This window comes from Crinia signifera, chromosome 5, assembly GCF_055691185.1.
Source record: "Crinia signifera chromosome 5, ASM5569118v1, whole genome shotgun sequence".
Taxonomy (NCBI): Eukaryota; Metazoa; Chordata; class Amphibia; order Anura; family Myobatrachidae; genus Crinia; species Crinia signifera.
In genome coordinates this window covers 278508983-278535641 of record NC_139221.1, presented here as the reverse complement: position 1 = coordinate 278535641, position 26659 = coordinate 278508983, and the positions used below count along the sequence as shown (strand labels likewise).

The 26659-nt window shown below is 44.7% G+C and overlaps 2 protein-coding genes across 2 annotated transcripts in view; both read right to left on the bottom strand.

Moving 5' to 3' along the window:
• ACVR2B (activin A receptor type 2B) overlaps nucleotides 1-26659 on the bottom strand; it is a 190168-nt gene that overhangs the window by 91806 nt on the left and 71703 nt on the right. The gene's annotated exons all lie outside the window — the stretch shown is intronic.
• On the bottom strand, nucleotides 7544-10777 carry LOC146081105 (uncharacterized). The gene is made up of 2 exons (XM_083189070.1): nucleotides 9948-10777; nucleotides 7544-9561 (listed from the first exon to the last, which is right to left on the bottom strand). Exons 1-2 carry the CDS (start codon nucleotides 10492-10494, stop codon nucleotides 8951-8953), a joined length of 1158 nt encoding a protein of 385 aa, XP_083045196.1. The 5' UTR covers nucleotides 10495-10777; the 3' UTR covers nucleotides 7544-8950.

Here is a 26659-nt window from a genome sequence, read left to right as displayed (position 1 = left end):
CAAACGGTCATCAAGTCATACCTCTGACCTGATCCAAACATTTTCCATCTATATGAGATGTCTGAAACAAAAACCCTGACAACCTGATAGGAAGCCAAGCGCTGGGTGGGCGTGCAGTGTCCCCTGCTGCCTTGGAGAAAGGGAATTATCGGTGAGTACCAAATTCCTTATTTCTCCCTCGGCCAGCAGGGGACACTGCAGTCATCACCTGTGGGAATAGTACCAAAGCACTACTCCCGGGCGGGACAGCGCTGCGATTCCTGCAACACTGCCCTGCCAAAGGCCGCCTCTGGCCCGGCAAAGGTGTCAAACCTATAAAACCGGGCAAACGTATTTGAGCTTGACCAAGCGGCTGCCCTGCACACCTGTGAAAGAGAAGCCCCCCTTGCCAGAGCCCACGAAGTGCTGACTGATCTGGTCGAATGAGCCGTAATTCTGGAAGGAGCATCCCTTTTTGCATGGACATAAGCTTCCCTTATCGTTAGGCAAATCCAACGAGCCAATGTTCTCTTAGTCGCAGGCCACCCCCTTCGTTCAGGACAATAGAGAACAAACAAACTGTCTGACTTCCTTATGGCTGCTGTCTTGGAAAGGTACACACGTAATGCTCGAACCGCATCCAATGAAGCCGAGCCCTCGGCAAAAACCGGAATAACAATAGGCTGGTTCAGATGGAATGCTGACACCACCTTAGGAAGAAAAGCTCGTCCTGTCCTCAACTCCGCTCTGTCTTCGTGGAAAACCAGAAACGGAGGTCGACAAGACAAGGCCCCGAGTTCCGACACTCGGCGAGCCGAGGCTAATGCTACCAGCATAACCGTTTTCCAGGTAACGTACTTTAGACTTACCGAATCCAAAGGTTCAAAGAAATCAGACTGCAAGTACTTCAAAACCAAGGCCAAATCCCAAGGCTCTGTAGGTGACCTGAAGGGAGGCTGAAGCCTCAACACTCCCTTCAAGAACGTCTGTATCTCTGGCAAAATTGCCAACCTACGGTGAAAGAAAACCGATAATGCAGAAAGCTGCACCTTTAATGAGGCTAGACGCAACCCTTTATCCAGGCCTTCCTGGAGAAACTCCAACAACCTAGAGAGGCTAAAGACTGCTTTAGGAACCTCGCGTCTTTCACACCAGGCGACATAACTCTTCCAGATTCTGTGATAATGAGCCGAAGTCACTCCCTTCCTGGCCTGGAGCATCGTAGGTATAACCCTTGCCGGAATGCCTCTTCGCTTTAGCAACTCGGCCTCAACAGCCACGCCGTCAAATGAAGAGGACGTAAGTTTTGGAAGGCGAATGGCCCTTGCTGAAGAAGGTCCTGTCTCAGCGGTAGACGCCAAGGTGTGTCCACCAGTAGATGCTTTAGGTCCGAATACCAAGACCTCCTTGGCCAATCCGGAGCTATCAAGATTACAGTCGCGGCTCCCCTCTTCACCTTCTTTAGAACCCTTGGGATCAACGGAAAGGGAGGAAATATATATCCCAGCTTGAAGTCCCACGGAATCGATAGAGCGTCTACTGCCACCGCAGCAGGATCCCTTGATCTGGCACAGTAGACCGGAAGTTGATGGTTCAACCTGGAGGCCATCAGATCTATCTCGGGGATCCCCCACCGGAGTGTCAGCTGGTGAAAAACTTCCGAGTGGAGGGCCCACTCCCCCGGATGGAAATCTTGGCGACTGAGATAGTCCGCCTGCCAATTCTCCACCCCTGGAATGAATACCGCAGAGAAGCTTACCGCATGAGCCTCCGCCCATTCCAGAATGGGCCGGACCTCCCGCATGGCTGCTCTGCTCTTGGTGCCTCCTTGTCGATTTATATATGCGACCGCCGTCGCATTGTCCGACTGGATCCTGATTTGCCGACCCTGGAGGAGGCTGTGCGCCTGCAGCAGCGTTAATCTGATGGCCCTCAATTCCAAGATGTTTATTGGGAGTTTCGACTCCTGGAGAGACCACCTCCCCTGAAATCGACGGTCCAGAGTTACCGCTCCCCAGCCCCTGAGGCTGGCATCTGTCGTAACTATGGTCCATGTGCAAGGACTGAAGCTGCGCCCCTGGAGAAGGTGCGGAGTGTGCAACCACCATAACAGGGACGAGCGAGCCCTCTGAGACAGAGTGACTCTCTTGTGTATCTGCAGATGGGAACCCGACCATTGCGACAACAGACTCTCCTGAAACGTCCGAGAGTGGAACCGACCGTAAGGGACTGCCTCGAATGAGGCCACCATTAGTCCCAACAAGCGAGTACACAGATGGGCCGAGACCCTGCGCTGATGTAACACCTGCCGGACCCTTGCCTGCAGAGTTGCGATTTTGTCCAACGGAAGGAAAACCCTTTCCTCTACCGTGTCGAATATGAGACCGAGAAATTGTAGTCTCTGCGCTGGATTTAGCTGGGATTTCTTGAAATTCACAATCCATCCATTCTGGACTAAAAACCTGCAAGTCTGCAAGGCGTCCGCCACGAGCTTCTCCTGAGTGGGTGACTTGAGAAGTAGATCGTCTAGGTACGGGATGATAGTTATCCCCCTTAGACGGAGAGCTGTGATCATACTCGCCATAACCTTCGTAAATACCCTTGGGGCAGACGAAAGGCCGAACGGGAGCCCCCTGAACTGAAAATGGCGACCCTGCATCGCGAACCTCAGAAACCTCTGATGAGGTTCCCAAATCGGAACGTGCAGATACGCGTCCTTTATATCCAAGGAAAGGAGAAATTCTCCCTTTTCCAAGGACGCAATCACTGACCGAATAGATTCCATCTTGAATCTGTGGTAGCGAACAAACTCGTTCAGCGGCTTTAAATTTAGGATCGGCCTGACAGAGCCGTCTGGCTTTGGAACCACAAAAATGCTTGAGTAGTATCCTTTGCCCTGCTGGTGGGCCGGCACTGGGACAATAACTCCAGACTCGAGCAGAGTCTGTATGGCGCCACACAGGGCCAATCTTGAATCGGCGGAAGAGGGAAGACCTATAGGGAAAAATTTTTCTGGAGGTTGAGAGGAGAACTCCAGCCTGTAGCCCTGCAAGACTATCTGGAGAACCCATGCATCTGTACAGTGTGTCCTCCATTCCTCCGCAAACAACAACAGTCTGGCGCCCACCCTGGGATCCCCCAGGTGAGCTGGAAGACCGTCATGCCACTGTCTTCTCAGCGGACTTGGTGTTGAGAGAAGGAGCGGCAGAGGTCTGGGCTGTTCTGGCCCCTCTACCTCTGCGACCTCTGAAAGAGGAGAAACCACCTCTTCCACGACCCCTGTAACTTGCGTTGCCCCGAAAGGAACGAAAAGTAGAACCTACGAACGGCCTCTTCGGAGCAGGCGCTGAGGAAGGCAGAAAAGTAGACTTCCCCCCCGTGGCCTGAGAAATGAGCCTGTCCAATTCAGGACCAAACAACACATCTCCTGTGAAGGGAAGGGCCTCAACTGCTTTTTTGATTTCTGGCTCAGCCTGCCAGGAGCGCAGCCACACCGTACGCCTCGCCAGAACGGCCGATGCAGAGGCCTTTGCTGCTAAGGTAGAGACATCAGAAGCTGCCTCACCCATATACGTAGAAGCGTCCTTGATACACTCTGCCAAGGATAACAATTCCTCCTTGGGAGAATTCTGCTCAATGCCCTTGATCAAGTCATCAGCCCAGGACTCCATGGCCCTCGCCACCCATGACGAGGCGAGAGCAGGTCTCAAAATAACACCCACAGTAGAGTAAATGTTCTTCAGGGACCCATCTAAACGTCTATCCGGCGCCTCTTTAAGAGACACCGCTCCCGGAATGGGAAGAGTGGTCTTTTTAGATAGACGCGATAAAGACACGTCCGGTGTGGGGGGAATCTCCCACTTAGCCCTGGACTCTGCTGAAAATGGGTATAACGCATTAAACCTCCTAGACATTTGAAATTTCCTGTCTGGATTCTTCCAGACCTTAACCAAGGGACCCTCTAGTTCCTCGGAGTCCGGGAAATTAAGAGGCTGCTTTTGCACCCGGCCAAAAATCGACACCTGAGAAGGCACCGAATTATCAGCTATATTAAGGGTAGACCTAATCTCCCTTATCAGTCCCTCGACGCCCTGGGCGTCCTGAACATCCGGCTCATCTGGATCATCTGGGTCGTCTGCTGAGGGATCCTGAGCGGGGTCAATTAGAACACTTACCTCCCCCTGAGCATAATCATCAATATCAGGGGAGAAGAAAACAGAGGAAGCCTTCCTCTTCCCAGTCGGTGAGGCTGGCCTAGCCTGAGCAGAGGCCGCCACAGACTGCTGTAGGGAAACCACCGTAGAGGAAATCTGAGTCAACTGTGACTGAAATACCTCTCTGTCCCTTTTGGATGCAGCCAGCTCAGCCGAAAGGTTGGCTAGAATGGCCTGCCAAGCATCTGGGGTTTGTGACGGGGGTTTAACAACCGGGGACTGAATAACAGCAGGCCCCTGTGAAGAAGCATAACATGCCTCACAGACAGACACCCCCTTCACATGCTGCGTATAATGCACCTTGCAGGCCTTGCAGGTGTATACCTTCTGTGCTGCCTTAGAAGAAGTAGCACGCCCTGCCATACTTCTGACCCCACACACACAGGGAATAACCAGTAACAGCCCAAACCAACACAGACAGACAGCAGAATACAACAGCAATGGAGTCTGTGTTAAAGACAGGGAGAGAGGAGCCACAACCCTCCCAATCTATTAGGATATATACAGTATATGTATCCCAGTATGTCCCCTTAAGACTCACAGTTGCCCTGTGATCGCAGGGGAGAGCGCTGACCAAACAGGTGCTGGAGAACCAGGACTGCGGGTCACCAGGAGGAGAACTGCTGGAGCCTGATGCGAACAATGGCGCTGGCAGGGAGAAGTGAAGCCAAACTCCGCCCCCTGCACGAGCGTCCTCCGCGCCGTGCTACGGCGGTAAAATCAAAAGACAGCTGATCCAAATCAGCCTGCCCTGCTCCCAGCCTTGTCAGCGCCGCCAGCACCTGATGCTGCGACCTGACCGTCCCCTCTGCTGCGGCTGAAGCGCTCCTTACAGCCGCCCCCCTCTGTATGGCGCACAGCGCCGCTTACCCACAGGCAGCTCCTGGAGTGCGGGGGAGAAGCCTCGGACCCGTAACGCTAGCCGCGTGCAGCTGCGGCGGGTCCCCAGAGCGGAGGCTCTGGCGGCTTGGGTGCCGGAGGAAACACTGCGTGCAGTGTCGACCGGACCCCTCCAGGTCCCACGTAGCAGGCAGACTCCCTGTCTGCCTGTAGTTGAAGAATTAAAAATAAAAATAAAAATAAAAAGCCAAAAATTGAGTCTCCCCAGGGAGACCCTTGCCCAGGAGACCGACTCCTCCGGGCACTTTTACTAAGACTGGGGTCTGTTGGGGATAGTGGGGGGAGGAGCCAGCCATTTCTAAAGTTTCTTAAAGTGCCGACTCCTCAGAGCACCAACACTATCCCACAGGTGATGACTGCAGTGTCCCCTGCTGGCCGAGGGAGAAATAGCATATGCCAATTTACGAGAAAAAAAATCCGATTTTTTTTTTTACACTAAAAAAAAAAACCCTTTATTTTAAAAGATCACTTTCCAGTTCACCTTTAAAAGATGTTCAATGCAAAATGGTGAATGATGGCAAAAATCATGCTGGAAGCAGTTCTCCATCCTAGCATTGAATACACTCTCGGCGAATCCCAATGAAATCCCCATTGAAATACACCAGCGAATTGCAGTGAGCATGAAACGGAGAACTGGCCGGCATTCAACAGTGAACATTGAATAGGGTAAATTACATTTTCAGTGAAAAAGATTCACTGCAGGGAGTGAAAACAGCCCGATTCGCCGAAAAAAAAACAACGGTGAATACAGAGCATTGAATACTGCCCACAAAGTCTTATCCAGAAAGATTTATTAAAAAGTTCTTAGGTGTAAAAATGGCACATGCCAACGCTTTTTCCAATGGTTTTTAAAATGCTTTCCAACGCATTTCGTCCTTAAGTGGACTTCATCAGGGGTAACCGTTTCTCCAGTAAAACGCTTGCTTGGATGACGTGATATTTAGCCATATCATCAGGTTACAAATGTCCAAGGTTCCTCTTGCATTTCCAGAGGTGAATCAATAAATAGAATAAAACAAATATAAAACGGTCTCTGAAATTCTGACCAAATTCAATGCGTCTGAAGCAGAGAGAGAGATTATATATATATATATATATATATATATATATATATATATATATATATATATATATATATATATATATATATATATATGTGGAAGAGAATAAAATGAAGCGCACCATCAGTAATAAAATAAACACAACTTTATGCACTATGGAGCGCCCGTTCTTTTTGTTCTAGATAAACTTTGCCTGTGGGATACAGGAAGCCTTTTGGTGCAGCACGGAGCAGCCGGTTTTCTACAAACTGAGTGCAATATAACAAAGAAGGACAAAGTATCTTTCTATAAGACCATAGACTGTGTCTCTAAAGGACTCCTTCAACCCAGGTTGTTTACCGGTGTTTGGAAAGGACTCTCCATACATATGTAGATATATTTATACATTTAACCATTTGCGCACTGTTTGTTTTTTTCTTGATTATATATATATATATATATATATATATATATATATATAAAATTGTATTAAATATGCACAAATGCCAAATAATGTAACATTCAGCCCATAAATATAAATTGCCAGCTACACCTGTCTCTACAACCACCTTTCCCTTTCCTCCCCTGCAGATACAGTAATGTCACAGAATAAACTTTCAAAATGCAAACTCTTGAATAGACACACACACACAACAAACGATAAATAATGCAACTGTAGCTACATCTGCACAATCCTATTACAGCTTTCCTGGTAGTAACACTCTAATTAATTCAGACAGATAGAGGTGCAGGGTTCCAGCTCACGTCGCAGCAGAAGAAAGTTCTGAGAGCCTGCACTGTTAAGTGAAGTTTTATCAGTATTTTCCAGCACAATATCTAGTTTAACTAAAAACCAAGCTGTGAAGAGAGCAATGCTGGATTTTTGTTTCTCTGCCACTTTCTCTCCTACTGAGAGTGTCTGTCCTACTAATGTAATCTCTCCATCCTGCCTAGCAACAGTCGCATTCAGCACCCCCCAAGGATTCAAAGCCATCCAAACCAGTATTGTCCAGAAGCACAATGCGAGCTATGTATCCAAGAGTCCTTCGTGAACAACTGTCGAATGTGAAACATTTATTCAGATAAAAAGCATCCTACCCTGGGACCAGACATTTTATTAAGCCTCTCTTAGGATTAAACGTGCACTACGAGCCTCACACAAAACCACAACTGGTCAAAAACAAATTCAAAAAGTCATTCCTTTCATAGATTTCAGCTCTGTCGAAGCTAAACGGTGTCTGTATAGGGATCAATTTCTGTGTCTGACCTCAACGTTTTTTTTTTTAAGCTACATGTAGTTCTATCCTTGTACAAATACCAATGGTCTCCAGCTATGAATAAAGAAAAGAAGAACGCATAGAGCAGTAAGCACACTAAAGTTTATGGATGATAGATTACTTATACCCCTTTCACACAGAAAAATCCCAAAAACCCAGGTATTTCCCGGATACAAAAACCCGGGTACAACTAGGCAGCAAGGGGCTGACCCCCTTTCACACAGGAGCAAAAACCCGGGTATTTCCCGTGTCGACCCCTTTCACACAGAAGCCGGATTTTTCCTGCAAAACTCTGTGTGTCATAAGAAAAGGACAGTTTTAAAGGCACACAGAGATGAGGTCATCAAAAGTGGGAGGTGTCTGCTCACTGGATTGCATTAAACATGGCTGACAAGTTGCAGAACACCCTCACTATTAACCTAAATACTATGACACAGTAGAAAAACAAGGACACATTGGTTGTATGTTTGAAAGAACTGGTTTTATTTTTCACAAAATGTGTTTTATGCAGTTCACTTTAAATATAAAATGTTTTCAAATATAAATCTTTAGTGGTCATAAATATCCTTACAACACTGAAACGACATTGAACTATTGCAACACGAGGTACAATATGTATTTAGCATAGGTATACTATCAGTGGTGGGTGAATAGGTTGTGCTGCCATCCAAGCTGGTATAGTATAGGGGAGACACACACCTAGTCCGACTGTCCAGCAGCCACACATTTTCATCCGGCACTGTATATATAGATAAACACTTGTATTTGCAATTTTTGGTACCTGTAGGGCACAGGTCTTCAACCTGTGGCCCTTCAGATGTTGTGGAACTACATGTCCCCGCATGCCCTGAGTTTTTTTGCCATCCAACTATAGGAAAAAATGTGGCAATGCATGGTGGGACATGTAGTTTCACAACATCTGGAGGGCCACAGGTTGAAGACCTGTGCTGTAGGGCAATTCTAAACACTCTGGCTCCTGCCGGGCAGTGAAAACCCGCACGGCCAGGAATCTGTGCCGCACACAGCAGTTTACAATGATGGGATCCGGCTGAAACCAGGCGGGCTGGGTGAATGGTCACATCTGTGCCCATTATTAACTACGGTGTGTGTCACGGCTTCCTGGCCGTGCGGGGTTTCGCCATCCGACAGGAGTCGGAGTGTGTGAAATAGCCCTTAGTACACCCAAAAAAAATATAAATATATAAATATAAGCCCCAAACAGGGAATTTTTTTATTGCCTTAAAGATAAAGAAGAAGGCACACTGTGTACACATTATAGATTATGTTCAGCCACATATCTAGAGTATACTCTATTTGTACACATTTAAATAAAAAAAAGTTTGAGAACTTTGATTCAGCTCCAAACTGAAGAACCAAATGAGCTTTTTTGAGGCTCATAAACTAAAGAACCATAATACTCTACTGTGTGCATCAAAATGGAACACAGCATTTAAAGGCCCTTGTAAGTGCCACTTTTTAACCAAGAAAAATTGAACGAGGCCAGAAAAAATAGAAATAGAACAACCATATAGCAACATTACTACAAATGCCTGTAGGCAGTGCTGATTACAGTGCTAACAGGAGTGTTATGATTACTAGCATTCACTGAATCATCAGCATAATTTTTCACATTGCCATATTGCCTACTACATCCTGTGCCATTGACAGTATCATGCACTGTCTCCTGTGGACTGGTATTGGCATGTGGCCTACTTGGCTGTGTGGCATGTGAAAAATTATTGCCCATGTTTTCAGTATAACTACGCCCTTGGCCCTGCACAGTAGTTTGGCTTGAATTTGAAGGCATAAATGTATGGCCTCTGTGTGGTGGATTACAATAATCACCCTCAGCGTATGGACTACACAGCTTGTAAGGGTGCGGATTCTGTAATGTAGACACCATATTGGAAAGGAAGGTCATCTGTGCATCACGATTTTCACGCGCTATGCGTTCGTGCAGACCCACCAACTGTGTGAGAAAGGAATCTTGCAACTGTCTCTCGTTGTCAAAGAAGCGCTGTAGTCGGGCATCCTCTTGAGTTTGAAATTCAAGATCGGACTCTCGGAGATGATCTACCAGGATTCTTGACATTGAGCGCGTAGCAAGCTCCATCTTTGACGGTTTTTTCTTCCTTGCAGGTACATCAAATACTAAAAAAAAGGAAAAATCATTACAATCCAATAGCGCCATGCCAGTATATATATATATATATATATATATATATATATATATATATATATATATATATATATATATATATATATATATATATATATATATATATATATATACACACTACTACTACTGGTTCCCACAATACCCCTCTCCAGGGCACACCACATGTGTGCTGTAGTAGTGGGTGCGTGGTTGTTACCTGTGTTACTGTGGGACTACAGGTCCCAGCAAGCCTGCAACACATGCTGATACTTGGGAGAACCCCAGGTACTAGCATGTGGGGCATTAAAGGCCTGCTGATACCTATAGCCCCCTGTACATCTATTAAAATAGATACACAAACAATACTTGAAAAACTTACTGTTACGACGCAACGTTGGGGTCTCAGTCTGTGCAGGAGCGGGTGTCCCAGATGGGGTAATGGTGCTGGCTCCACTGTCGTCAACCTCAGCCTCTATTGGATCAATTGTGTCCTCCATGGCAGCAATAGGATCAGGGATGCTGTTGTCTATGCTGTCTTCCAACTCCATTATAGGTGGGCAAGATGGGCTGCATTCTGGAGTTATGCTCCGTGATGAAGCTGCACTGGATGATGATATGGCAACAGGGTTCACCAGGGCAGAATTGCCAAAGACCTCGTTACATTGGTCGAAGTAAACCCATTCCATCCTCCCAGCACCACTTTTCCTCCTGTTGTTGTCACAAACTTTGTTGTAATACCTGCGCAGAGCTTTTAGTTTGTTGACCACCTGCTGCTGGGTGCGCACAATGCCCCTTGAAGTGAGGACCTTGGCAATATTGGTGTAGACTACAGCGTCCTTCACTGTGCCAGTAATCTGTTTGCGGATTTCTTCCTCCCCTCTGACACTGAGCAGCTCACGGATCTCCTCATCTTTCCAGTGCGCCATGTCCTCTGCCACGTGCGCTCAGCCAATCAGGGAAGCTGTAAAGATCAGCCAATCACGCAGCACCATGCTGCACAGCCAATGAACATGATTTTTCAATAGTCGGGAGAAAAACACGGGTCGGGACCTTTCACACAGCCGCAGACACGTGTCTGACACGGGAAAAACCCAGGTAAATTACTGGGTCGAAGTCCCGGAACTTTAGACCCGTGTTGACCCTTTCAGACAGAAGAAAAACCCGTGTCGACACGGCAAGAGCAGGGAAATTACCGGGTCTTTTTTTCTGTCTGAAAGGGGTATTATATAGCAATACATAAATAGAGGGAACAATTTTATGAGTTCCACCAACACTGAAAAAGTAAAATGGTTTCACCATCATCATTTTTTCTAAAGCCAGTTAATGCATCATTAACTCTCAGACCAAACAGTGCAGATTTCTTGAAGCATATGTTGGTCTATCAATGGTTCAGCCACATATCAATCAAACCAACCAATACCCCTTACAGACCGCCAAATTAACCTGGGTTATTGCCTTGTTAAACTGGATTGGTCTGCACTGTGAAAGCACCACAGACACATTTTCCGGGTGGAGCAACCCGGCATTTCAACCCTGGTCACAATACGGCTGTGACACGGGTTGCTATGCAGAGTAAACAGGTAACCTTTGTCGAGCGACCTGGGTCCTGTTCACACTATGGAGGAGGACATGGTTTTACTAACTGACATGGTTAGTAAAACACTGCAAAACGCCAGGTCGCTCCCGGGACGGACTCGTGTCCAAATCCTGTGTGCCACCCAGAACTTGCGGTGTGAAAGGGGTATGAGCCGGTGTGTGAGCAGCTCTATGCAATGGGCATTGTTGGGGAGCATGAGTCAAGCAGTTTTACAACAAATAAGTATAATTTTGCAACACAACACACAATGTATTGTTGTCTATTTGGAGCGCTGCAAGAATGGAGCTTTCTGCTGCATGTTGCAATAAAGCTGCCAAACCCACTGACCTAATACCTGAAATTATATAGATATAGACACTGCCTCTGAGCCACCAGTTACATTAATTGCGGAACCTTCACAGGGAACAAAACATTAATGAAGACAGTTCCATGGTGGTGATTAGCGCCAAGATGCGTGCCCAAACACACACAAATTGGGTGTGGTTGCACTTCCCAAGCCGCTGGGCTGCCCCCAGCCTCTATCTGCAAGTATGTAGTGTCTATTTACTACTGCGCTGCTAGAGTTGCCATCCAGCATTCCCTCACCCACTGCAAACAGGTAGTGTCTATTAACCACTGTGCTGCTAGAGTTACCACCCAACATTCCCTCACCCACTGCAAGCATGTAGTGTCTATTTACCACTGCACGAGTTACCACCCAACATTCCCTCACCCACTGCAAGCATGTAGTGTCTATTTACCACTGCACGAGTTACCACCCAACATTCCCTCACCCACTGCAAGCATGTAGTGTCTATTGAACACTGCGCTGCTAGAGAGAGATACCACCAAACATTCCCTCACCCACAGGACACTGCAGCCGATTACAACACCAACATTTTTATGTGCATATACAGGTTAGGTATCCTGTATCCGAATATCCAAAAACCGAAGTATTCGCCAAACTGTGGTTTTTCAGAATAGTTTTTTTCTGCCCTCTGTCCCTTTCTTGATATTTACCACGTCCCCTGGTGTCCACAGCGGGCTTCAGGATCCTCTTGTGGCATCTCTGGTGCCAGGGGTGCATTGTATGAGTGCGCCGGTGACGTCATTGGCACGCCTGCAAACTTGCGCAATGCACCCCATGGACCGCTGAAGATTCCGAAGGCCGCCGTGGGACCAAGTATGTTAAAAAATTAAAATCCCAGAAACGTAAAAAATCCCTTATGCAAAATGCTTGTGGTACCAAGCATTTCGTATACGGGATGCTCAACCTGTAGTACAGTATTACTACCAACTAAGAGACTGACTGCTACAGATGTGCCATTATACAACTAAAAGAAAGTATGGCTCCATACCAGGGAACTGAGCACAAGTGGGACTCCATACAAATAAGTATACAACCTCTTGTCCATTTATTAGCTTAATAGTTGTCAATTGTACAATACACTTGCTGCTGTAATTATTAATTCATTTTTACATTTTTAATTAATAAAATATTAACAATTGTACTGCCTAACAGATCCTATTTATATAGCGCTCCACCATTTCTTTACCCATTATACAACTAGCCTCTATTTGCCATGCAGTGTGAATGAGCAGTCGGGTCCCGTGCAAGTCTACTAGCATTGGGCATCATCTTCAGCATAAAATGAGTCTTATTCACAATATCTTTGGACTAAGATGCATAAGGAGTCTGTGCTGAGTAATATAATAAGTGATGCTTGTATATTGTGTGTAGAGCAGTGGTTCCCAAACTGTGCGCCGTGGCTCCCTGGGGTGCCTCGGGACACATGCAGGGGTGCCCTGGGTTGGTGGTCCAGGACCAAGTAAAATTATTAATGGTTTATTATTTGCCAGCCACCAGCACTGGTTTTGCTTATAATCATAAAATGTGTACAAACAGAAGCAAATCCTGCCCTTTACCACATAACTGACCCTAAGAATCGCATATAAACCCAATCTAATTAAAACATTTTTGGCTTAGGGGTGCCGTGAAAAAATTATTATACTCTAGGGTGCCGTGATTCAAAAAAGATTGGGAACCCCTGGTGTAGAGGGATAAGAACAGAACTTGTAATGCAAACTTTGTGTACAGATTCAGAGACTCAGTCGCAAACAGATATACAACTGTCATCTCCAAGTAATCAGCAGTCTCAATGCTAGAAGATTCTCATGCGACATGACATGCCAAGAGGGACCGCTTGGCTTGACTGCAGCATATATATGTATAAAGACAAACCTGTACATATCATATATCAAATATTTTCAGCTAGACTGTGCCTATTATATATAAAGAGAGTGCTCATCGTATTACACCAGCTTTATCCTCGACAAAGGGAAAAAATATTGTAATGTGGGTATTTTTGGACTGCTTTATATCTTACTACATTTAGGGCCTGACTCAGAGGTTGCATGTAATGGATCTCAAGAGGAGGAGGAGGTGGTGGTCCCTGAAGCAGCAGGGCTAACCATGAGGACATAAAGATGGCAGTGCAGCTGTAGTGGCTACTGCTTCCACTGTTAATTCTGGCCCTTCGAATCCTCTGCAGGGATGGCACGACCATTAGGAAAATCTTTCCAAATGGTTAAGGGGGCATAAACACTGAGTACCGGATGCACCAAGCACCAAAAAAGTAGAGGTTCGTGCATCTGGTCTGCCACACTGTTGGCTCACATTAACCAGTGACAGCACAGATCTGGAAGATAAATGCAGCTCACAAGCAGCCTGATTTATTGAGATCAGTGTGAATTGTAATTTTTATATCTTTATATAAAAAAATAACTTCTACATTTTAGGCTCTGTGTATTAGTGTGCAAAATAGGCTTATCTAGAACATGTTTTTAATAGTATTTGATACCTTTTAATCCAGACGATAAACTTATCCCATGTAGTTAAATGTTAAGTTTCCTATGAAATTAAACCAAATTTATTTATAAACCAAGATATGTTGATTCTCTGAAGCGAGATAAGCTATTTGGTTATTACAAAACAACCCAAGAACAGGTCAGTATGTGTCACGTCCAAAGCCAGCAGCACTTCATGCCAGCATGCTACTATCTCTGTTACCAGAAATGGTTCTTGCCTAACAGCTGGCCAGAAGCAAAGATTACAACATAAGCAGAGCTCATTTGATGAGGAAAGAATATTAAACATTTCCAATTATCTGACACATGATACAAGGTTGCATCCACCTGTGCAATGAGCAAATTTAATTGTAGATTATTAGAAGTACATTTCTGAAATACAGAGCAACCAGATACACACGCAGGTGGTCATTACTCCTAGGCAGGTGTATAGTAGAGAAGCATCTGGCGGAGACATAGGAACAGCATGCAAAGGGCCAGGGTATGGTTAGGAAACAGACTTCAGGAAGATTAGATCTAGACCGTTATAGGAAAATTCCACACAACAAACAGATGAAGACATTGCGCTGAAACAATTGCATTAAACTGTTTTTCACATTTAGAAAAAACAACAAAAAAAAACAACAGCAAAAACATTAAAAAAAAAGTATTACTTCTAGACTCGCTGCAGCACTTCAGCCATGGACACCCTCTAACCCTGGAGGATCTGCTCATGCTCAGAAGCTCTGACTTATTGCCAGCTCTCTCCTCCAGGTGTCAAGTCCACAAACGATTTACCATTTTGCAGGTTCACCTGCTGTAGGTAACCTTTTTCGTCTCTTATGCTGGACACACATCAGACCAACTTTCCTCCAACCATCCAACTAGTTGGTTGGTTGGGCTGAAAATCTGGTACTACATGGGGGCAAATGCCAGTAAGCAATTTGCTCACAAACTCAGGAGAATGGACCAAAACATTCAGGGAAATTGTTTAAATGAAATAGATCCAACTACAGTACATTGGCTGAGTGACAGTTGTTGTCCATTTTTCCAATTTTGGAAACAAATTACTTAATTACAAATTACTTCATTACATTTGCTCCTATCCAGTGCCAGGTTTTTATTCCAACCAACTAGTTGGATGGTTGTAGGAAAGTTGGTCTGATGTGTGTCCAGCATAGACTGTCAAATTTGATCATCTTCTTGATCTTCGTGATCAATCAGGGTCAATGTGATCACTAAACAATCCATGGGTAGTAGTAATTACGTAAAATTATGTAAAATATAAAATCAGTCATACAATATCCAGAAAACACACACACACACACACAATGTAACATTTAATTTCCTTGAAAAATATCCAAAAACATAAAATGTTTCTAATCCCAAATATAGATAGCCATACCTTTCTTGTAGAAAATGCTCTACCTTCCACCAGGTTCAAATAATTCATCACAAAACCCCTGCACTCCATCATAGAGCCTTGCATAACAAATAGTCCCATCTAGTCATCACTGTCCTGGAGAGAGGTGGACAATTTGGGGGGTATGCAATCCATGATCACAGATGTCGATCCCTCCTGACAGCTGGCCCATTAGTGGTCTGATCGACAGTAGATCTGCAGACGTGATTTAATGTCCCGCCTGCTGATCGGCGCAAAGGAGGCGTGGCTGCAGTTAAAGACAGCATTGAATAGGGCCCCGCCGCTATTTCCCCTGTGAGAAATAGTGGCGGGACATTGCATACCCCCCACTGTGGTAGAACACATCCTCCTTCACAGTCTGTGGTGGATGTATAATGGGTGCAAGGTATGAGTTGGTTACACACTGTACATCAATATATTATATTCACCACTACGGAGTACCGCGTGGTGTCCATTTTCCTGGAAATCGGCTAATGAGCAGAGATCACCGGGAATATAGCGCAGACACCATGTTCCTGAATATAAACATATGCGCTGTAGACTCTGGTACAGTGCCAAAGTCAACTCACCACCACCACCAGGAGCCTTCATTGACAAGTGTGTACGGAGCATTAGAAACTTTTTTTTTTACTTTTCGAGTTACTTAAAAATGAAAGATTATAATAAATGTACACATCTTTTTTAAGTTACATTCAAAAAGTGAGATAAAAGTTTGAGAGCTTTCATCTTAGTTTTGAAAGGTAAGAAGTATTTGAGCAAGTCATATGGTAGATATCAAAAAATTTCCGTAGCCCAGCTGGCCAAGCACATTGCATAACTAAAGCCTAGCAAGAGCAACAGATGTTTCTGGGGATCAATCCAAAATGCTGGCTGGGACATGTCAGAGCATATTGTCCTCCAGTACTGTACAAAATCGGATCATGAAAGAGGAATCACAAATAATTTTTATTCCACACTTCATAAACATTGATATGATGGATAGGCAAACAGATGTTAGGTCGTCTAGTATCATTTATACTGGAGGCGAACACAACACCCGAGTATTTCCATGGTTGAAATTGGGTTATTGTATAAAAAAAAGTAACAAGTCTGTGAGAAAGAATGAGAGGGAGAGAAGCAATATTATTCATAGTCATAGTCTTCAGAAACTGAAATTCAATAAGGTAAGGGCACAAGTTGAAGGGGGGGGGGGGGGGGGGGGAACAAATTGAAAACTTTGCTTAGCTTCCCAGAATGTGTTGTTTCGGTCCATGGAGCCAATCTGCTCGCTTCTATAGTAAACATGATCACAACACAAAATCTATGAAAGTTACTCAAACCATTTTCTTAGGTTAAGGATTTATAGGGGCTGAGACTATTATTTCAGGAACTGGTTCTATTATCTGGCCTCTAAGTGGGTAAATTTACTAAGACGGGACTTTTATTGAAGATATCTATTATCTTCTAGAAGGTGCTAAATAAATAGGTAGAATCTGATTGGTTGCTATGGGCAACACCCCATCTTCCATAGAACCATCTTAATAAATGTGCATCTACACATGATAATAACCAAATCTATGTTGTATTTTAAACATTCAACTGTTATTAATGTTTGTTAAGATATTTTTGTTATATGTGATGAAGGTTTTATTTTGGCTTCCTGTGATATTCCAATCACTATAGCGTTGTTACACATTTAAAGACATTGTTTTTTTCCCTCCACATAACTTCACTCAATAATATAAATCCCACATGTTCATATGATACAGTATGTTCAATTTGTTCTCATGCAAAATTATCTCAAGTCCTATATGAGACCTGTCTGTACTTGGAGAGGGAAGTGAGGGGAATTAAAGTGATGCCTAGCAACTCTTCCAAACCATTGCGCGCCCCATCTCCTCCTCTCTCCCTCTGCTCTACCCCCTCCTCCACCCCTCTTCTCCTCAATCTTCCTAGGCTCCTCCCCACCACTCCCCCACCCCTATTTTCCTTGGCTCATCCCCACTGCTCCTCCTCTTCTGCCCCCCCCCCTACTCCTCCTTTCCCTATTCTCCTCCTCTCCTCACCCCCTTCTTCACGCCTCCTATCCCCCTCCTCCTCATCAGCACTACAGGTGGCATTATATGTGTAATGGCCATGCCCCCTTTTCTGGAGAACATGTGCTGAAAAACATTGCTATATTTCCAAACCCCCATTTAAAAATTTCCACTTCGACCACTGCTTATACGGTTTCTTTGTTGACTAGTATATCTGAAGCGTGGGAGGAAATTAGAGCACCCATAGAAAACTCATGTAAGCACATGAAGCATTAATATAGATATCATCGGTTTCAAACTCATTGTGTAGGTTAGGGTCTGGTGTTCTTTTAATGGCTAAATCATTCCAGCTTTGAGACGGAGACAGGCGAGTTACAGAACAATAGAACATCAAGCATTGAATAATATCACATTGACTCAAACACATATTTGCAGCCTTATTTGACTTAATAAAAGCAATATAAAATAAAAAGGTACTCTTTACCTAGAACGGCGCCCGTCGCGGGCATCGCGGGTACATTTATGGCTACCCGCGACGCGACCGACGCGATGCCCGCGATTTTCCCATTGAAAACCATGTTAAACCTGAAAAATCGCGTCGGTCGCGTCGCGGCCGGCCATAAATGTACCCGCGATGCCCGCGACGCGATGCCCGCGATTTCCCATAGGGAACAATGTTAAAAGGCAGATTGACCGCGATTTTACCGTTAAATGCCTCAATGACCGCGATTTTGACATAGGAAACAATGTTAAATGGGCCACAGAGCCCAAATAGTCCCCCTGAAGTCTTAAATGGCCCCCAAAATTTTTAACGCCACCCCACGATCAACGTGAACCCGAAGCGTGGCGAGCGCAGCGAGCCCCGCGAGGGGCGGCGGTACGCGTCCTACGACCTTTTCATGCCCTACTATCCACGTCGGCGTGGAGTTGAGAATAGAATAGTGTGGCGAGCGCAGCGAGCCACCGAGCCCGAAGCGTGGCGAGCGCAGCGAGCCCCGCGAGGGGACGCGGATACCTTCACAGGTAAACGCGTCCCCTCGCGGGCTTCACAGGTGTCCGTGGCGACGCGGACACCTGTGAAGCCCGCGAAGGGACGCGTTTACCTGTGAAGGTATCCGCGTCCCCTCGCGGGGCTCGCTGCGCTCGCCACGCTTCGGGCTCGGTGGCTCGCTGCGCTCGCCACACTATTCTATTCTCAACTCCACGCCGACGTGGATAGTAGGGCATGAAAAGGTCGTAGGACGCGTACCGCCGCCCCTCGCGGGCTCGCTGCGCTCGCCACGCTTCGGGTTCACGTTGATCGTGGGGTGGCGTTAAAAATTGTGGGGGCCATTTAACAATTCAGGGGGACTATTAGGGCTCTGTGGCCCATTTAACATTGTTTCCTATGTAAAAATCGCGGGCATTGAGGCATTTAACGCTAAAATCGCGGTCAATCTGCCTTTTTAACATTGTTCCCTATGGGAAAATCGCGGTAATCGCGGGTACCCGATTTTGATGTACCCGCGATTTACCCGCGATTGCCGCGATTTTACCCGCGATCCCGCGATTTCAATCGTGGGCGCCGTTCTAGGTAAAGAGTACCAATAAAAACATTATTAAAATGTTATATAAAATAAAATACATTATTCACACACACACACACACACACATACGTAGTGTTCACTCTAGGATTGTCAGCGGGCAGGGCGCCGGGGGGCGGACTGGGCCCACCGCCGTCACAGATGGGGGCGGTCCCGGGCCGCGACATCATGAAAGAGGCGGGCCCGGCTGCCACCGTCATCAAAGGGGGTGGACCCGGCCCCTTCCGAAGCCACTATGCTGCTGGGGAAGCGCGGGGCATCGGCAACGCTGGGCTTCCCCGTGAGGCTGTTTTAGCGGGGCCCTGCGAGAGGGGCAGGGCGCATTTTGCCCTTTAAAAATCGGGCAGGGCGCAGCGCCCCACTAAAACAGCATTGCTGGAACACTAATATGAATACTCACACTCATATGAATGCTTGTTTGGTCTGTATACAAATCAAGTGACTAGACAAATCTCAAACCAGGAGTTAAAGTAAATGTTCTCCAAGCATACAAGCATTTTATAGGATAGTAAGTAAAACAGATCTTACAAACATCTTTATAAATGATCAGCCATCTGTTTATTTGTTATAATACAGTAATAATTAGCAGTCATGAAGTAAGCGAGAGCAATTGATGGCATCGTTAAGTGCACCTGTTCCTCATAAACTGCTGCTACTGTAGAGAACTACGAAGGCAATATAGAATCACTCTGCAATTCTATAAATGCTTGTTAGGAAAATATAGCCCACAAAATGGGCAAAAAGGTAAAACAAGGACAAACATGCAAATATACATTAAATCAATATTGTTTTTGTATTTAAATTCTGGGAGAATGCCGATTAGAAGAAAAAAATGTGAAATAAAAGACGCTGTGGTGTCTGGAGAGAAGCCTGGACATCTGGTCCCGCTATCTGTTGCAGATTTCCCAAACAATTCCAATCCAGCCAGCCTGAAGAGCGGCGACTCTCCCCACAAAGAGATGCTGCCCCCTCTTTGAAAAGCAAAAGACGAGAATCCTTTGCAACAGGAACGGCTGATTTACACACAAAAAAAAAAAAAGAAAGAAAAAGTTCCAAAGCAGCGGGAGGCTTTCTTGTTGAGGTGATAAACAAAGAGGCCTTTAAGCATGACTAAAGGAAGATTCTCTCCTATTCTGTAACTCTACAATCCAGGACTACCAAGGCCTAGACTGGATAGGACAAAAATCTGGAGGAAAAATTGTTAAATGCAGTGTGCACAGAATAAACTATACACAAGTTGCACAAAAGACGGCCATGATGATTATAATGTAATATAGCCCCATACGAATTAGATAGCTAAAATATCAATAGGTTTTACGAGTTAAAAGTTAAAGGCCCCCATACATCATAATGACCCGCATATGACCTGGTTGTATGCAGGTTGTAAGAGCGGTTGAACAAGCGATCCTACGTGCTTTAAAAGTGCACAGGATCTGCTTACAACCTCAAGCAAAGCAGACTGACCGTATGTGCGCATCATTAGTGGAGCTATCTCTTGACTCGCAGGACCATGACAATTTACCTCATGATTGATTGCACAACCAGAAATTGTGCATTCGGTCTTAATATCGTTCAGGTGTATGGGCTCCTTAACCGTAATTGTAGCCGTACAGGCCATGCAGTGTTTCCAATTAAAAGACACACACACAAATGTGTGTGAAAAGGGTTTTTTTTTTGGGAGGGTCCCGGAGATGTCTATGTACCTGGCCCCAAGATTTCTGTTGCCGGCCCTGGCCGAGTGTAGCAAGGCACCGGGCCCGCAAGGTGGGCGATCCACGGCCCCCCTTGTCGGCATTTTTCGGTGGACGGAATTCCGGCGTCAGTATTTTGACCGTCGGGATTCCCACAGCCAGCATTTCATACCAAATCCTAGTATACACCTGCTCCCTTTTCTGGTCTGTATCCCTGTGCCAAGAACAGAGTATTCTAGAAGCAACAGACAGTGACATCCCAGTCAGGGAATGGGAACCACACGAATTGCGACAGGTGAAGGGTGCTAGAATGAACACTTATATATCAAAAAACATCTTACTAGTGATATAGTGTATTTCCTTTAGTGCCTATTCCTCCATACTAATACTACGATAATCATTCTCCCACCTGGTGTGAGGTGAATGCTGCCACACTATATGCACTCAGCAATAATTATAATAAGCTATGCAATCTAATATATTAGCAATATCAAGGTTCTCAGTATAAATATTGGCTTACAAGCACTAGCCCACCAACCAGTGTTTGTTGGTGGGCTAGCATTTTTTATCCAATAAATACACCAAGAACTTTGATATTGCTAATATCCTTGATTGACAAGTTTATTATAATTATTGTACAGTGTTTTTGTGATGAACAAACTGTGAATCTCTTATATTTCCCCCTCATCTGAACTCACATACGGATATAACCCAATTATCACCTACAAAGAGCCAAATGAAGGTAGCCTTTGCTTGGGAATAATCAGTATGAGGTTACATGTTTACTTACAATTTATACTGTGTTCCATCATAAGATGTGTATCGACGTCACCCACAGTATCGGAACAAAGCATTCAACGCTCTGTGGGAAGTTAAATGTGGATACATCAAATGAATGTCAGCTCCACTGAAAGAGCACGTGAGCTGCGCTGGCAAGTCCTTTATTTTTAGTTGGCTTTGAGAAATTGGATAATTAAAAGACAATTAACTTTGCATTGAAGAGCTCATTTGTTTATTTTCATACTATCGCAGAGCTGCACCTTTCATGCCCCGTAATTGGGAGATTGCACTTGGCATATGGAACCATTGTGAGAACTTGCTAATAAAAAGCCAAGTGGATGATAAAGTGGTCAAATACTTATTTCCCAGTGCGGTTAATGGTGTTTATCTACAGTTTACTTTAAGTGGTGTCAGGTTAAATGCTACATAATTTAGCATGTTCTACTTGGATTATATATCAGTTATACCTGGAAACTCCGGAAAATCAATCTTTTCTTTTTTAATAGAATGTTTACATTTTAAACTATGGAAGTACAGATCCTCCTGCACTCTCTCTGTACTTAGTCCAAAATGCTCTGCTCTCAAACTTGCACCAGCTGAGCTTACAGTCTAAATTTTCTATGGCACCAGCACATTAACATTATGCTACCAGTACATTTTTAGACAGCCGGAGGAAATCACCTGGATGTGAGAACAGGGAGAACATAAAAACACGCTGGCCCAAATGTAATAGAGTGTGAGAATCAGAAAGTGAGAGACTTGGGGGGAGTTTTCCAGGTTGTTGTTTTTTTTTAAAGCGGCAATCATTTACGTTGCAAAATCAACATGGTTGTTCAGTGTAAATGATTGCCGCTTTAAAAGAAAATTGGAAAAACTCTCCCAAAATCTCTCACTTTTTGATTCTCACACCCTATAATCTTTGGCCCATGGTCTTCGCATAGATAGTGTCCATAATAGCACTGGTGCGGAGGCAGCAATTCTAACCACTGTGCTAAATGAAGTTGGAAGCTCAGGAGGCAGAGTATGTTTTTTAAAGTGGGCAGTAAAGGTCATATGTGTCCTAGGATCAATGCAATCAGCCATGGTATCACACAAGCTGCCATAGATCCTACAAAGAGGCCAGGAAACTCCATCTTTTAGTGGAGAACCTGGTCTCAGAGCTCTAAAAATAAAATGGTGGCATTCCTGAAGCCAGCAAACTAACAAGTCTCCTTACTAGTTGCCCATATCCCATATTGCAGAGATGCCCTGGCACGACTGAGACCTTTTTTCATTTTGTTTTATTGGATAAGCTTTACATATGTAGAAAGCCGCAGATGAGGTGCACTGAAACTTGGTGTTAGGAAAAGCAACTGGTGATGCCTCGGAGCCATTTTATTACAGACTCTCATACACAAATGTATGCTAGCAATATATTTTCTCACTTTCAGTGTTTTTTTTTAGGTGACTAAGACGAACATTCTGAATGAGAAAATGGCTTGGTGTCGTCAACTTGCACAGGCCTGAAGCAACAGCAAATAATGACACATCTGTACAGACACCTGTCAACCAATAAGAAATATTAATAAGAAACCTAAAAAGGATTATATATTTAAAGAATAACCAGGAGTTTTTATGGCACTCTCATTCCAAGAGCAGCATAAGTAAGGGTGCAATCATTTGTCATGGTTACAAAGGGGCTGAAAGGGATAAAGCTTTCATGCATACAAATTGCATCTGCAAGCCCAGACAAGTCTACTGGCAAATCAAAGATATAAAAGCCCCAATTTTACATATGCCACACACCGATTCTGTCATTCAGCCAGAAAGCCCAGCGACAACATCAAATTTGGTCACACAAGTGTCCAATTTGGATGCGATCCGATAATCTGTCACACTGCTAAGCTACCAGATAGCATCTATTATCAGTAGGGCCTAATGAAAGATTGCCATGCCAAAAGCGAGTACCTTCTAATTGCAAGCTGACCAATTTCCCAAACCCAGATACCAAGTATAAAGGTCTACTGTACAGGTTTGATTTCTACTCTAGAGATCCCAGTTGGAAAGTGCAAATATCAATTGCCTAACCCTCTGTACAGGAGTCACAACCCCATTCCGCACCCTTTAAAAGGGAGGATTTCCTGAAATTCTAGAGTCTCATGTAATAGGAAAGTATGCTTGATAAACTGCCAAAGTTTAGGGGCCTACACACGGGGAGATGCTGACCGGCATTCTGAGCGATGCGCCAGGGCTGTTTGCGGAGTAGGGTTGCCGTGGCAACCCTCAAGGAGGCTTTTCCAGTCTCCCGGAATCCGGGATTCTCCCGGAATGCGGGTGTCTGAAAAAGCCTCCAGCCCTCCATTGAAGTATCTCCGCCGTCCCCAGAGTCCTGCCACCACAGAAATGGCCGCCAGGCCTGCCTCCGCAGCATGACAGATGCGCTCGCGAGATGATGACATCATCTCGCAAGTATCGCCCTGCAGCCTCTACCAATGCCTACCCGCCGCTGGATCACATGTGCACGTGTCTCAGTGACTCCCAGCGTGCCCTGCCTTTGCCCTCATCGGCTGGCTGCCTGCATGCACACCACGCTGCCTGCTGAGCTGCCAGTGCCGCCCGCCATGTGTAAGACGACGACTGTCTGTGGTGGGCTGGAGTCACGAAATTGAGCTTCTCTTCCTTATGCTGACCCCCGGCCTGCCTGCTGCCTGCCTCTGACCTGCCAGCTGACCCCGGCCGGCCAGCCAGCAGCCCAGCCCTCTTAAGTATTCATGCAGAAATGGGATAAGGGTTAGGGAGGATTAATAATAATTATACAAACTTTCACTTGAAGCTTTCAGTTTGCACTAACGTTATTAGAGTTCAGCAGCCACGTTGAAACAAATTACGTCTTCCTTTTTGTGCAGAAACAGTCTAATACTAAATAAAGATACAGCCGTTTACCATCATGATCACACATTAATAATTATTAGGTGCTAGGGTGTTAGAAAATCAATCACAAAAATGTAACTATTTGTGCAGGGTGGTACTGAACAGTGTATTCACAAATCAATTTCAGCAAATAAGTCTAATTGTATTAACTGTTGATTTCCACAATATTTCTCTTGCATGGAATAAAAAGCTCTAGCTGTTGTAATAGAACGATTATGGCAGCTTATATTGCATTAGTTCAGTTTAAATCTAAAGAACAGGGAAAGAGGAAAAATCTTATTGGCATATCCCATATTTTATGTCAGTACAATAATGTAAAAGGAAATACATACAAGATGCACAACACATGCAATGGATACATTTCAAAATCGCATATAATAGATACTGTATGAAAATTGAATTCACTGATCCTAACTTGAGGTATACGGAAATAAAATAAATTACAAATCAATACATTCACTCATAGCATTTTTATGATCTATGCACTGCTACACCAGAATCCATATAGTGTGTATTACATAGATCAGTACCAACAAAAAGCAAAATATTTAAAAAGAAAATGAAAACTTGTTAAATACCCACACACAAAAAATGTACTGTTCTGTATGGGATGCTTCAGTTTTTTTCTTTCATTTAAATAAAAACAAAAATCACAGTACACTCTACTACAAAAGTTTTAATCTATATAGTTATGACGGGTTGGGTGCTCGATGCCAGCAGTGACGATGCCGGCGGTTCAGAATACCAACATTGCCTGAAAACCCGAGGGTGCTCAACTAAACTCTAACCCTTTTCCTCTCCCCGGCAGCCTAAACCTAAAGGTGCCCATACAAGTACCAGTTACCCGGTACGTGTATGGGCACCTTAACCGGCATACTTACATATAGGATTCAGATCTTGGCTTTCTGGCAAGCAGGATCCCACCTGTTGGGATGCCAACTACATCCCAGTTAGCACATGTGACAAAGAGCTACCAATCAGAAGTCAGCTTCCAGAAAGCATGTGTAGTCAACTAATCAAAGTTATATGATAGCTTGCTGAAGATTACAGCCAGGGCCTACCAGGGAATCTTACAATGCGCAAGTCCCACAGAGGGACTTGGCCAACCACTAGAGAGGACATAAAAAGAACATAACTCGTTGATAAATACAAGTATCATGATGTGTCTGGACGGGTGTGGTATAACACACCGTCCGGATTCCGACAGTCATTAGCCCGACGTCGGAATCCTGACTGCCCAGACTCAGACAGCGGGGCAAGCACAGCAAAGCCCTTTGCAGGCTCTCTATGCTTGCCACCTATTCTATTCTCCCTCGTGGATCCTCAAGAGGGAGAATAGTAGCTGCCAGTCTGTCTGGGTTTTAGAAGTTGGGATTCCCATGTCGGTGTAATGACTGTTGGAATCCTGACTGCTGGTCAGTAATCCGGCACCAGTCTTTATTGGCAGGAAGCTAATCTTTGTGCAGATTCTATAGAAACATAATAAGCACCCATGTTTATTCATGATGCTGCTTTACCAACTTACTGATCTCCCTAGGGGAGGAGCAGGATCCCTCAGGCAGTGGGGTGCGCCACCCTCCTCCCAGCAAATCTTAGGGCCAGACCAGGCCTAGTTAAAGCATATAAATAATTAGTGAGAGTAAATACCATAAGCAGCTAGAAGAATGAATCCGAACAAGATCTAGGACATCTTTATTTTTTTTGCTTTGAATAATACACGGATTAGGGAGGAGACTTTCAGCATACAGAAATAAATAAATTAGGTATAATAATTAACACTTATTTTCAAAATGTTACTAAAATACTTTAATAAAAAAATGCTTGTCATGTGCTACATTGAAAGAATTGTGTGATATTCCGGCAATGCAGATAAATGTCACTTTTCTACCAAAACACAAACAGTAATGTCTTCTATTACTTCAGGATTGTAGCGAACGCTGAGCATTAAATCACTGGGTAACTGCAAATCTCATACGCCAGTCTTCAGCTCGAATGCAATGACATGGCCATGTAATGAATGGAATTATCTTACAGTATGTATGCCTCAAGCTGTAGTTATGTATTACTGCTAAATAAACTGCTCTTAAAAAGGGAAGACTATATAATCTAGACTCGCTTCCTTGTAGCTATAATAAAAAGTGTAACCAGCAAATGGTCCAACGCTTCCTATTTTCACAGATTTGCTAATAGCAAATGAACTTGCAAGGCAGCTTCAAAGAGATTTCTAAGAAGGCGCTGTCAGCTTGTTTTTTTTTTTTTCTACTAA